Raw genomic sequence first — 14,786 nt, forward strand, 5'->3', positions numbered from 1 at the left:
CACCACATTAGTGTGGCTAGTGTTATATGGAGGTAGCTAATCTAACCTAGCCTGTTTGGGTTTTTTTTTTTTTTTTTTGGGAAATTTTTTTTTTATCAGATCTTAGTTTTTTTATGCCTTATTCTTTAAATTTTTTAATAGTTGTATATTTCTTCAATTTGCTTTCCATAACCAGGGATTTTCTGTCTAGCTTGATGAACACTAATAAATTCTTTGGACATTTTAACTGTAATATATAAGACTAGAGACAAAGCATAAACTAACTGTTAGTTGTAGACTGCGTAACATCAATGTTTTCACATTTTTGATTGATAAAGAAATAGTTTTGTTGAACACTAATCTTAATCAGATAGAAATTTAAAAGATGGTACATTATGGTAAATGTACATCACAGAACCCAACTGTTTAAGCACCCTTCTGATCACTACTAAATGGGCTAAATTGCAAGAAGAATTAATAAAGAGCAATTGAAGTGCTTGAGAAAATACAAAACCCTGCAGCAGAAAAAAGTACAAATCTGGCAATCACTTTAAAGCTGTATAAGCATATACAGTTATGTAATATGTAAAGAATAAATGCAAATACTGCAATTTTCTCTCATTAATTGTTTTCTGCTTCCCTTGTACTATGCTGTTAATGATTGGCATGCATAGGAAGAGTTTGTTCCTGAGAAAAGTGACATCAAATATCTACCACTAGTGCATCCTCAGCTGGTGCCTCCTCCATTGCATAAAATGCTGTAATTATTGAAAAATTTTGTAAAGACTTTGGAAAAAGAAAATGATGGTTTTGAATATTTAAAGAAAACATTTTCAAACTTAAGTGATGAAAAGCAAAGTATCTTTATGGAAAATATATTAGAAAGCAGTTCCATGATAGCAGTTCCAAACAAAAACTAAAATCCTTAGTTTACAGGTTTTTAAGTAATTAAAAAGAAGAATGGTGGGTGTCTCTCAAAATATACTATTTAATTTCATCATTTTTACCTGATAACTTGCTGCTATAATAAAAAACAAGATGAAAAATTCAATAAGGAAGTAAGTAGAACCTGACTAAGATGGGTGATGTTGGTTTAAGCAAAGAGAAGGTCAAACTGTACATAAGAGAGAGAAAAAATTATTTTACAGAAGTTTATACCACTTGCTTTTTTTATATCTTGATATTTATATATAATATAAGACTGTGTTTATTAATGAATAAAAGTTTATTCTCTCTCTTAAATAACATTATTTCAAATTGTATAATTTATTTATAATTTATTTTTACTTGTAAAAAAATAAAAAAAATAACAAAAAATGTACACAACTTTTATCATTCATATGATCAGCATAGTAGTTTTAATCAAATCAACAGTAGCTTATTTTATAGATTACCAAAAATAAGTTACACACCGTTAAGTTGTGTTATTACTGGAGCAGCCATTCAGAAATAAAGCATTTAAAACAATTTCTTAAAAATGCATTCAGCTGATTTGACTCTCCTGTACTTTTGCTGCGCTGAGGATAGTAACAGGCTTCTTACTCCACTTAACATAAAAATGATAATTTGAGCAGTATTACAAAAGGCCTTGTGTTCCAGGAAATAGGATAATATAAAATTCTAGTATATTCTATTATAGTCATAAAATCAAGAAGTGTCATATATCCTTAGGCATACGAGGCAGGAAAAAAAAAAAAAAGATGAAGAAGAAGAAGAAGCTATTTTTGATAACTCATTAATAAAATCTATAAATGTCTAATAATAATTGTTGCTGAAAAACTCACACAAAGTTAAGTCAAACAGTCCTGTTGCATTTTTAAACATCTGTTTTAATTGCCACATGTCTCAGATGTGCACAACTCAGATGTTGTACTGGCAATAAAAATTTTTAATATTTTTATAAATATTGATGTAAATACCTTGTAAATACTTGATGGAAATACCATCAAGAGCAAATGTAACCTAGCAAGGAAAATATCTTTTCCAGAATGCTGAGGTTATGCATAAAAGTTTTGCTGAACTCTTATTTACATCAGAAAATTATGCTTATTGAATTTAAACTTTAGTTTCAAATTATCACAGTTGGTTACTAGGATACTGTGTATGTTTTAATAATTGTTTCAAGATAAATAAACACTATATAATATTCCAATATAAGATTATCACTGTGCATGAACTATTCCACCTACTTACCTTGGCAGAATCTTTCAGATAAGACATTGCAGGGTCATGGATACTTTTTCCAGATGCTGCTTTTGTGGCTTGTATTAAATCTCCAAGAGCAGTAGCAACATCTTTAACAGCATTAATGAGTAATACCTATGAAAATATGAAAAAAAAAATAATAATAAATAAATAAAATTTATATACATGTGTTTCAGCTATTTTTATAATGTTTACTTAAACATTAAACTTAAAGCTGTTTACTCAGAGTAAATAATCACATCTGTATAAATATTACATTATGCTGTTGTTTCCAAAAACCAGAAAAAATAATAAATAATAAAATAAAAAAGATCAACATTATAAAAAATCTCAACACTATTATAAGAAAACATCTGCAAAAGCTTTATACAATTACTGAGAAAACACAATTAAGAGAAAGAACAAATAGACATTGCTCAAACTACTGTTGTAGACCTTGAACTATTGAAAGGCAGGGAAATACCAGGATTACCATAAACCTATAGCACAGCTTATTTATACAAGTAAAATAAAAGAATAGGTCCCAAATCACAAAGGTAAGTAAAGTTAAATTTAAATAAAATTTTACTTTCTTCTCTGGGAAAATTCTGAAGTTCAGTTCAGTAAGAATTTAATATTTAAATTTAAATTATATAAATTTAATATTTAAATTATTTTAGAGGTTCTTTAATCTCCATCCTCTTAGTATTTTTCAGAACACAAGACATGCCAAACTATAAAATATGTAATGATTTTAGTGTCAGTATTAGAATGGTAAATGATGCAAGGACTGCTTCTGGCAAAAATAAAAATAAAATAATAAACAATTCATACTTTTCCATTATCAAAGAAGTGCCTAACCAATCCTGCCTTGAACTTGACTATCTCATAGATTAAAAAATCACAAAAGAACAGAGTTAACAGATCTTACACATTAAGCAATGTTTAAGATAAAAAGTTATTACAAGGCCTGGTTTTCATTTCAAAAATAAACCTAAAATTGGGAATAATCTATAAGTAAACAGATGTGGGTCACTGAAATATAAATTTTATTTAAATACAAGGGGTGATCAAAACAAGAATAAGAGAAATTAGATTTAAAAAAATATATATATATATAAAACTTTTACTGCACTGGTGAAGGTTATTCTTTTTTCACATAACCCCCCATTTAGTTCAATACACATATCCCACTTCACCCATTTCTAAATATTTCAAACAAGCTACAGATTTAGAGACTATATAAGATAAATAGAAACAATACTTTTCATATCAAATTAGGGTGCTGATCATGCACTTCACATACTGAAAATATGCTATGCATCAACTATGAACTCTATTGTTTAGATGCAGGTGAATCTACAACTGATCTCCAATGATTTTTCTGCTTAAAAAAATATTTTCTGATATCCGTAGATGTTTTTGAGGCAAACACGGATGACAACTCAACTCTAACCTACCTTTGTAGTAGTAGCAGTAGTAGTAGTAATAGTAGCATGTGATGCAAGAAAGCAAGCGTATGAACTTATGCAGCATCTGCCAAAAAATATATATATATATATTTACATGACCATTCCCTCTAAATGTTTGTCCAGTTCCTCCTTAAATTTATTTAACCTATCAACTTCCACAACAACAGATGGAAGTTTGTTCCAGCTATTAACCACCCACTGGCTAAAGGCAAATTTCCACACATTTATTCTACATCTGTCTTTCTTCAATTTGAATTTATGCCCCCTTAGGTTCATAATCTGAACAAGTGGAAGAATCCCATCAGAATTCAGCATGCTCAACCCATTCAAGGCCTTATACACCTCAATCAGATCACCTCGCAGGTGCCTAGTCTCCAGCCATTGCAATTTGCAGCACTCAACCCTCTCTTGGTAAGAGGATCCCTTCATTCCCCCTCATCAATCTTGTTGCCCTTTTCAGTACATGCTCAAGCAAATCTACATCCTTCCTAATATGAGGCCTCCACCTGTACGCAGTACTCAAGACATGGCCTGACAATTGCCATATACAGAGGGACAACACCTCCTTTTCCCTGCTAGAAAAATTCCAGTATATCACTGACAAAACCCCATGACCTGTTCTTGCAGCCTGTCTGCATTGTTCAGAAAACTTCATATCTGACTGCACAATTACTCCCGGGTCTTTTTCATTTTCTACCACCTTAAAAGTGTAGTACCACATAGTTGGTACGTTCCTCTGGGGTTATTTCTATCCATATGCAGTACTTTGCATTTGTCAATGTTAAACTTTAGTTGCCACTTCTCAGCCCATCTTCCCAAATTTTCTAGATCTTGTTGCAGTAGCACACTGCCATTACTGTCATTAACAACTCTGCCAATCTTTGTATCATCTGAAAACTTCGACATTAAGCCTGATATACCTTCATCAATGTCATTGATAAATATACAAAACAACAGGGGACCCAACACTGAACCCTGTGGGACTCCACTAATAACAATAGTCCACGAAGAGCAGCGCCCATTGATTACCACCCTCTATCTTCTCCCACTCAACCATCCTTTTATTCATTGTAGCAACCTACCCTTAATACTATTCTGCTCCAATTTGTAAAGTAGTCTTCCATGCACAACAGTGTCAAAAGCCTTCCTGAAATCCAAGTATATGATATCAAAATTATTTTTTGCATCCAGTTCCTTTGTAACCACATCATAATATCCAATCAAATTTGTCAGACAAGACTTTCCCTTAACAAACCCATGCTGTGTCTGAATTATTGCTGCAGTCTTGTCTAGATGATCCTGCAATGCATTTTTAACCAGTGACTCCATTATTTTCCCCAGAACAGAAGTTAAACTAACTGGTCTGTAATTACTCATGTCACCCTTCGATCCCCCTTCGTGAATTGGGGATACATTTGCACATCTCCAGTCTGTGGGGTCCTCCCCTAAGTCCAAGGAACCGACCGGGCTAGCCGGGTGGGTAAAGTGCTGCCTGGCAACCCAAAGGTCGCGGGTTCGAATTCTGCTTTGGGCTTGGATCAGAGTAGAAAATGCAAAAACTTTGGTAAGTGCATTATGGCCAACAACTAACAAAAAACAACAAAAAAAAAACAAGAGTCCAAGGATGCTCCCATAATTATGGCTAAGGGTTTGCTAACTTCCTTTGCCGCCACCTTTAATATAACTGGAGAGATCCCATCCACCTCAGGTGCCTTTCTTATGTTTAACTTCAACAATTTCTCCTCCACTTTGCTCTCAGTTATTACAAAATCATTAAGCACCCTGCTACAATTGGATAACCTTCTGGCATTCTCAATCCTTAATAACTCCTGATGTGTGAATGTAGATGCAAAATACTCATTCAGTTTGCTATCTGAGCAGGATCAACAGTCGAACCATCGATATCAAGTGGACTAATCAGATTCACCCCTTCCGTTTAGAGTTGATATAAGTAAAGAAATCCATGCTGTTTTTCTTAGCATCCTTTGCCAAAGATTTCTCATAATCTGCCTAACTTCCTTTGTGACTTGATTACAGACTAGCTTATATCTGCCATAAGCTTCTGTCATCATCATCATCATCATCAGCCATTTTCAATCCACTGCAGGATGAAGGCCTCTCCAGCAACTTTCCATTTCCTTCTGTTTTGAGCACTGGCCATCCATTTACTACCCAAAAACTCATGAATTTCATCTATCCATCTCCGCCTTTGTCTTCCAGGTTTTCTTCTAGCTCCTCTTGGGTACCATTCTGTTATTTTCTTAGTCCATCTGTCATCATGTCTTCGAGCTATGTGTCCTGCCCAAGACCATTTTAGTTCTTTAGTTTTGATAAGAATGTCCTTTACTTGAGTTTGCTGCCTAATCCATGTGTTTCTCTTCTTATCTAGCAGTCTGATTCCCAATATAATTCGTTCCATTCTTCGCTGTGTAGTTCTCAGCTTCTCTTCCATTCTTTTGGTGAGTGCCCAAGTTTAAGCTTCTGTGTCGTCTGATAATTAAAATGCATCCCATGAATTTTTCTTCTCTGCCACAAGTTCTCATTAGTTCATTTGACAACCATTTAGGCCTAATCTCTAAACAATATTTCTTAATAGTAAAAATAGAAATTTTAGTAGCTTCCACGATTAATTCCTTGAATCCTTCCCACTTAGGATATGCTGTTGGTAACATCATCAGTTAATCCCACTGTACAGAATTTAAAAACTGTCAGACCACTGTAGTCACCTTTACGAAAACAAAAACCCTTTCCTTTACCCCTCATGGTAATTATATCTTTAAGTAAATCCCACATTCGTGATCATTCGTGTATTAAGAATTTGCAGATAAAGGAACCACTAGGTGGCAGTGATCACAGTGTGCTGAAGTGGGATTTATTCAAAGAGGTAACTACCGTCAGGGGTAAAGGAAAGGGATTTTGCTTCCGTAAAGGGGAGTACAGTGGTCTCAGATTGTTTTTAAATTCTGTACAGTGGGATCAACTGACGATGTTACAAACAGTAAATTCTAAGTGGGAAGCATTCAAAGAATTAATTGTGGAAGCAACTAGACTTTATATACCAATTAAGAAATATCGTTCAAGGTTTAGCCCTAAATGGTTATCAAATGAACTAATGAGACTCGTGACAGAGAAGAAAAATGCATGGGATGCATATAAATTATCAGGTGACGCAGAAGCCTGTGGCAGATATAAGCTAGTCTGTAATCAGGTCACAAAGGAGGTTCGGCAGGCGAAGGCGGATTACGAGAAATCTTTGGCAAAAGATGCTAAGAAAAACAGCAAGGATTTCTTTACTTATATAAACTCTAAAAGGAAGGGGATGAATATGATTGGTCCACTTGACATCGATGGTTCGACTGTTGATGATCCTGCTCAGATAGCAAACAAACTGAATGAGTATTTTGCATCTACATTCACACGTGAGGAATTATTACAATTTGAAAATGGAAGAAGGTTATCAAATTGTAGCAGTGTGCTTAATGATTTTGTAATAACTGAGAGCAAAGTGGAGGAGAAATTGTTGAAGTTAAACATAAGAAAGGCACCTGGGGTGGATGGGATCTATCCAGTTATTTTAAAGGAGGCTGCAAAGCAACTAAGCAAACCCTTAGCCATAATTATGAGAGCATCCTTGGACTCAGGAGAGGTTCCCACGGACTGGAGATGTGCAAATGTGTCCCCAATTCACAAAGGTGGATCGAAGGGTGACACGAGTAATTACAGACCAGTTAGTTTAACTTCTGTTCCGGGTAAAATAATGGAGTCGCTGGTTAAAGATGCATTGCAGGATCATCTAGACAAGACTGCAGCAATAATTCAAACACAGCATGGGTTTGTTAAGGGAAAGTCTTGTCTGACAAATTTGATTGGTTATTATGATGTGGTCACAAAGGAACTGGATGCAAAAAATAATTTTGATATCATATACTTGGATTTCAGGAAAGCTTTTGACACTGTTGCGCATGGAAGACTACTGTACAAATTGGAGCAGAATGGTATTAAGGGTAAGTTGCTACAATGGATAAAAGGATGGTTAAGTGGGAGAAGACAGAGGGTGGTAATCAATGGGTGCTGCTCTTCGTGGACTAATATTATTAGTGGAGTCCCACAGGGTTCGGTGTTGGGTCCACTGTTGTTTTGTGTATTTATCAATGATATTGATGAAGGTATATCAGGCTTAATGTCGAATTTTGCAGATGACACAAAGGTTGGCAGGGTTGTTAATGACAGTAATGGCAGTGTGCTACTGCAACAGGATCTAGATAATTTGGGCAGATGGGCTAAGAAGTGGCAACTGAAGTTTAACCTTGACAAATGCAAAGTACTGCATATGGGTAGAAGTAACCCCAGAGAAACGTACCAACTGTGTGGTACTCCACTTAAGGTGGTAGAAAATGAAAAAGACCTGGGAGTAATTGTGCAGTCAGATATGAAGTTTTCTGAGCAGTGCAGACAGGCTGCTAGGGCGGGTCATGGGGTTTTGTCAATGATATATAGGAATTTTGCTAGCAGGGAAAAGGAGGTGATTGTCCCTCTGTATAAGGCAATGGTCAGGCCACGCCTTGAGTACTGCGTACAGGTCTGGAGGCCTCATTTTAGGAAGGATGTAGATTTGCTTGAGCGTGTACAGAGAAGAGCAACACGATTGGTGAGGGGAATGAAGGGATTCTCTTACCAAGAGAGGCTTAAGTTCTGCAAATTGCAGTGGCTGGAGACTAGGCACCTGCGCGGTGATCTGATTGAGGTCTATAAGGCCTTGAATGGGTTGAGCAAGCTGAATTCTGATGGGATCCTTCCACTTGTTCAGATTACCAACCTACGGGGACATAAGTTCAAATTAAGAAAGGACAGATGTAGAATAGATGTGCGGAAATTTGCCTTTAGCCAGCGGGTGGTTAATTGCTGGAACAAACTTCCATCTGTCGTTGTAGAAGTTGATAGGTTAAATAAATTTAAGGAGGAACTGGACAGGCATTTGGAGGGAATGGTGTGATTTTTTTTTTTTTGGCTGATGCTGCATAAGCTCCTACACTTGCTTTCTTGCATCATGTGCCACTACTACTACTACTACTACTACATCAGTACACTGTGATCACTGCCACCTAGTGGTTCCTTTATCTGCAAATTCTTAATACACGAATGATCACTGCTGATAACCAGATCAAGAGTATTACCCTCTCTGGTTGCCTCTTGAACCTGCTGCTGCAGAAAACAATCATCCAATAAATCCACAAAAGTCTTACTAGTGTGCGAGTGACCAATCTACAAGTTCCAGTCAATATCTGGGAAGTTAAAATCCCCCATTATAAGATATTCTGATTTACTAGCCCACTATATTTCTCTGTACAATTGTTCATTGTACTCATTCGAGTCATTAGGCCTATAACACACTCCTACTCTTATTTTAGCTTTTGCAGTGCTTATGTCACACCAAATGTCCATCTGTATCAACTGGATTATGTCCATCTGTATCAACTGGATTATGTAAATCTGTATCAACTGGATGCACTTCCTTTGGGTTTTTAGTTTTTTCTTAATTAACAGCATAACCCCTCCTCCCTTCTTATCCTGTCTATCCTTTCTGTACACATTGTACTCCCCAAATTCCAATTCTGCACTCCTAATATGTGTGACACCACATCTCTGATATCCCAACAATATCCCCCTTTGATGTCTTGACCAACACTTTAAATTCATCAAATTTATTTACTATACTTCTAGCATTGGTATATATGCAAGTATACATGCATCTATTCTTATTCTTAGTTACTCTAACACATCCCATATACCAAGTGGTGGGATTCAAATAATTTAACAACCGGTTCGCTGCCCTAATGACTGTTCTTTGTATAAAAAACTATATACCGAAAGGTAGTTTATTATTTCATGCAGTTAATACTTAAATAAGAACAATAAAAGAAGTCCACAAAACTAGATTATGTTATAAGAAAGAGTTTTAAAATATTAATGAAAAAATATTAAATACCTGACAAAAAACAATAAAACTGTTACTTAAGATATTTCCATATTGCTTCTTGATTGGCGTCCTCACTTGCAATTTTCTTCGCTTTTATCCAAGCATTATCGGCTGAGTGATTTATCCTTAACCACCTTTTCACTGTAGGAGTAGGATCCCATTCCTTTTGAGGTAGGCCGATTAGACTAATAGCCATTGTGTTTGATATATCAGAAACAGTTAGGCGACTTCTCTTCTCTGAACATATTATGTTCATCTTTGAAAAACCCCTTTCCGCTTCTGCTGAACTTACAGCGATTGTTATGACAATCGCTGTAAGTTAGCTCTTTGAACACTTTCAGGAATTGCATAATTCTGGGAATTTTTTAAAACATTTTCCACGAAATCTCGATAATCATTAATATCAATTTGGTAATTAAAAATGTCATTAAATACAAGCAATTGTTCTTCAGCAGCTTTCCATAGAACTAGTACTTCTTCAATATTCCAGTAATCTGGCTCCAAAAAATTGAGAAATTGTAATTTATTCCTATCTTGAAATTGGCTACAACTTGCTTTTAAATGTTCACAATCCATTAGTCTATATTTTTTTCTAATTCGTTACGTTTTCTAAAAGTCTTTTCTGAGGAAACCTGACAAATCGATGATTTTCTACAAATTTTATATTTTTTAAGGTTTCTGAAGTAATTAATACATCAACTTTTTTTTCATATGGACCCTTTTCCTTTCCAAGCATTTGAAATGCTTTAATAGATCTTATCATGAGTTTTTCAGCCTTTATTATGTCTATATTTCTTGCTTGCAGTGCATTTGAAAGAAGAGAAATTTCGTTTAAAATATCAATCATCAATGCCAAATCAGTTATAAAATATATATTTTCAAGATGGGCAGCCATACCTAAGTACTTTTTATTTGAATAAAAATAGTGATGTAGTGCTGGATAAGCGTGCCACACAGCTAGAGTTGACCTTACACTACAGGCAGCCCATCTTGGTCCCAAAACTCTACCAATCTTTATAATTTCAATTCTAAGTTGTTCGGATATTTTGGAAAGTTCAATTTGGTTCTTATTGTGAAAAATAGTATATATCTTATCAATAAATATTTTAAAATGATTCACTTGCTTTATTTCCTTTATCGAATCATCTAAAACAAGATGGAGGCAATGATTTAAACAGTTTGGAAACTCTTTTGCAATCTTAGTGCTCACCCCAGATTTTCTTCCAAGCATAACGCTGGTACCATCGGAGCAAAATCCTATTAAATTTTTTTCTAGGTAATTCTTAGTAAGCCCAAGATTATTTAAACTTTCCATAACTGAAGAACATATTGTCTCTGCATCTTGTTTTTCCAATTCAACGAAATTTGTTGGTGATGTAACTGAATCCTCAACTTTTAAGAAAAGTATAACAACTGGTTTGCAGGATATCATTGAAGCTTCGTCAATAATCAAACATATTTTCAGATTATTTTCAATAATTTTATTAAATATTTATTTTTTTTAATTTCCTTTTCAATGAAATCAACTACTTTCACAGCAGTTTTACAATAATGTAATCCTATTCCCATATCTAATCCATTTTTAATTTGCACTTCTATCTCATCTTCTATGTCTGAAAACGGTTTACATCTTTTAGCCAGGCTGTAAACTGTATTAAATACTCTACAAGTAGCACTTAAATATTTTTCATTCATCGTATCTATTACTTTTGTTATTCAATCCTGCTCACATTGTTTTAAGTTCTCTTTACAAATGCTATGAGCTTTTGATGAAAAATGTTCTTTCATTTTTTTTCTTTAGAGAAGCTTGTTGTACCTCTTTATTTTTCCCTGATGCCTCAATCTGAAAACATTTCCATTCTTTTGACACATGAACACTTTTCTCTTTTATAAAGTCATATTTTGCACAATACTCACAACCTAACTTTTTGTTAAAAATTACCAGTCCGTCATATTTTTCTTTAAAATTGTTATATTGTTGCACTGTCCAGCATTAAGGAAGATTATTTTCATTAGAAAAAAAAAAAAAAACCCACACAAAATGACCTTGAAAATATTTGAAAGCTTAAAATCAACACTTTTCAAAATTAAATACCATTGACTCAAAGTACTCAAACAAGTTTTAAAATTTTCAGAGGTTGACAGTTTCATAATTTGTTTTCAATACTGAAATCTCATCAAATAAATCATTCATACCCAACTTTAGTTTTTCTATTAATTTAAAATATTCTACTACTTCAACAAATGAATCATAGTTAGGACAACCATTTTTAAAGCTTAATTTGCTGAGTTTCAAAAAATTTTCTTGAAACTCAGGTATTTTCATTAAAATTAAATTTCTTTCCTAAGTATTTCAATGGAGCATTATGAAAAGCTTTGAAATCATTTATTACTATGCTTTTAACTACAGGGTCTGGTCTAATTTCTGAAAATGCTGATGAACTTGATAACCAAAAAAATTCTTGATCCAGATGATTCTTCAGTGAATTTTTTAGATCATTCATTATATTAAAAAATGTCACTGGCACACATTTCATTCTTTTCAAGCTCTTTTATTGGTTTGCAAATTATTTCGATCGCAAATCGAAAAATTATTGCAAATTATTTCTTTATGGTTATCCCTTCTTTTAGCTGAAATGGAAAAATTACCATATATTTTCAAGACAATATTTTCTACACCAATATCTAAATTACTGAAAGCATATTTAACTAAATTATGAATAACCTGAGCATGGCAGGTTGCTTTAAATACATCTTCATTTAATTTCTTAATATTTTGGAATAAGGATTTATTACTCCCAAAATTACAATTTGCATTGGCTGCACTGAAACTAGATACTCTTTGCCAATCCAATCCTAAATTACTCATTGAATTTTTAAGGTGCTCAAGTATTGCACTTTCATCAGCATTTTCAAAAAAATCAAATAAATAGTTTGTATGACCATATTCTTTGTTGAAGTACTGAATTGACAAAGGAAACATTTTCATATTCTTTCTATTAGAAGCATCGATCTGTAAACAAAAAAAAAATGGTGGATAATGATGTTTTAAATCATCCAAAACAAATTGCAATGCTTTTTTACCTAAAACATTACAACAACGGCAGCATATTTAGTATTTTCACATGATATTTTTGGTGCAATTTTTGAATCATTGTAAAATTTAGAGTTCAATTTCATGCTACAATCTAATGAGTTATAAGAATGGTGATGCTTAATTGAATGATAAATATGAGTTATTTCAGCTGCAGTAACTAAATCCTCTTCTTTCATATTCTTTTTCACAAGAAACCTATCAAGACGATTTGAAGAATTTGCTGATTTTTGAGCTAATTTATGAGCTTGCGAGTCTTTATGCTGAGTAACTGCTAAGATGCCCATATAACTGACTTTAAATACATATCTGCACAGGAGACATCTCATCTCATGAGGATCATTTGTTGAAGCCAGCCATTCGTATTCTTGCTCCCAATTTTTGTTATAAGAACAAAGCCTCTTCTTTTTTGGGGGAAAATTCCATTTTTGATGGCTAAAAAATAAAATGTTTTCAAAATATGTTTCCATGAAATACGTAGATGCCTATAACCATACAAATGAAACAGATAAATGTTTAGTGACAAATGGGCCTGGAGTACTGGGGTCCATAGTTTCAAATACATATATATATATATACACAGTTATGCCCAGTTAATTTATTAAAGTACAAATAAAATAAAATATAAGTACAAATTCAGTAGCTTTCGGAACACGTGTCCCTTTATCAACTGACAAATTTGAATACATTACAAGCAAATGTGGCACGTTACTCATGAGTCATTGTTGTCGCGCGGACGTGTGCTGCCTTACGCCAGTGATCATCCATCAATAAAACGGTTGTCTCTAGGATGGGATGTATACGCATGCCTTTCTGGCGATTTAATGCCTTAGGGTTGTTTATTATGTTTAGTGACTCTAGCCATAGGCGGTGGCGAAAGTGTCGCGCGTGGTCCACTATCTCAAAGTCGTGCTTGGGGTCAAGATCGTGGTTGGTAGCCCAAAAATGTTCTGCGAGCACGGACTGGTCAGTTTCGGCAAGCCGGATTGCTCTGTCGTGTTCCGTAAGGCGATCCTGGAGACGTGTCGATGTCTCACCTACGTAGCAACTGTTACAGGCCCTACAGGTGATACGGTACACTACATTGCTGCGTAAGACAGGTGTGACAGGGGTCTTCACACTGGAGACAAGTGAACGTAGGCGCTTACCGGGTAATTGCACACATTTGATGTTGTAACTTCTCAGGATCTTCGAGATACGTCCTGACACTCCTGGATAGTACGGAATGTAGGCAGACGATATGCCGACTTGCTTCAGAGGTCTTGGGTTGGAAGTAAGTTCTTCTGCCTGTAACAAGCATCTGTTAAGTACATGGGATGGATAACCGCATCTGTTTAGGTCCGCCTTCACACGGGAGATCTCGTTACGTCTAATTGTGTCGGTGCTGGAATGGCTCCAGGCCCTGGAGAATAGGGTGCGGGCAGTGCTATTGAGATGGCTTGGAGCGTGGCCGGACCCGTAGTTGGTGAATTGACCGCACCACATGGGTTTGCGGTATACTGAGGTCTCTAGACTTGGGCCTACGCGATGCACTAGCACGTCCAGAAACGGGAGCGAACCGTCCACCTCTGATTCTACGGTAAACTTGATGAAATTGGATAGAGAGTTGAGGTGTTCTAGTAGTACCGTTTCAGAACCACGTGGTATTATGGTAAAAATATCGTCGACGTATCTACACCACGTTGTAATAGGTGTAGGTGGGTTCTGGTGTATCTGCTCCTCTAGATCTTCCATGGCGATGTTAGCTACTACGGAACTGACAGGGGCACCCATAGCAGTGCCATGTACTTGTTTGTAGAGTGAGTCTTCAAAGGTGAAGATGCTGCTAGAGAGGCATAGGTTGAGGGCGGTACAGATGTCATCAGTGGATAGTGACGTCCTGGATTGGAGGCTTAAGTCGCTCTCAAGGAGCCTTCTGGCGCAGTGCACGGCCTGTTGGACGGGAATCGAGGTGAATAAAGAAACCACGTCAAATGATGCCATGACAGAGTTGTCAGGGATTGAAATGTCCTTAATGATGTTAATAAATTCACTGCTGTTTTTAACGGTGTGAGATGTATTACCTATAAGAGGCGAGAGG

At 35.2% G+C, this 14,786-nt stretch overlaps 1 protein-coding gene across 5 annotated transcripts in view; it reads right to left on the reverse strand.

Moving 5' to 3' along the window:
* Positions 1–14,786, reverse strand: part of rhea (Talin_middle and talin-RS domain-containing protein rhea) — a 771,509-nt gene that overhangs the window by 110,916 nt on the left and 645,807 nt on the right. For all 5 annotated transcript variants that reach the window (XM_090388755.1, XM_090388752.1, XM_090388753.1 and 2 more), the window contains exon 51: positions 2,173–2,298. In XM_090388755.1, coding sequence (XP_090244881.1) covers positions 2,173–2,298 — 126 coding nt within the window. The remainder of the gene's footprint in view (positions 1–2,172; positions 2,299–14,786) is intronic.

This window comes from Mastigoproctus giganteus, chromosome 14, assembly GCF_048544385.1.
Source record: "Mastigoproctus giganteus isolate SK-2022 chromosome 14, ASM4854438v1, whole genome shotgun sequence".
In the NCBI taxonomy this organism is placed as follows: Eukaryota; Metazoa; Arthropoda; class Arachnida; order Uropygi; family Thelyphonidae; genus Mastigoproctus; species Mastigoproctus giganteus.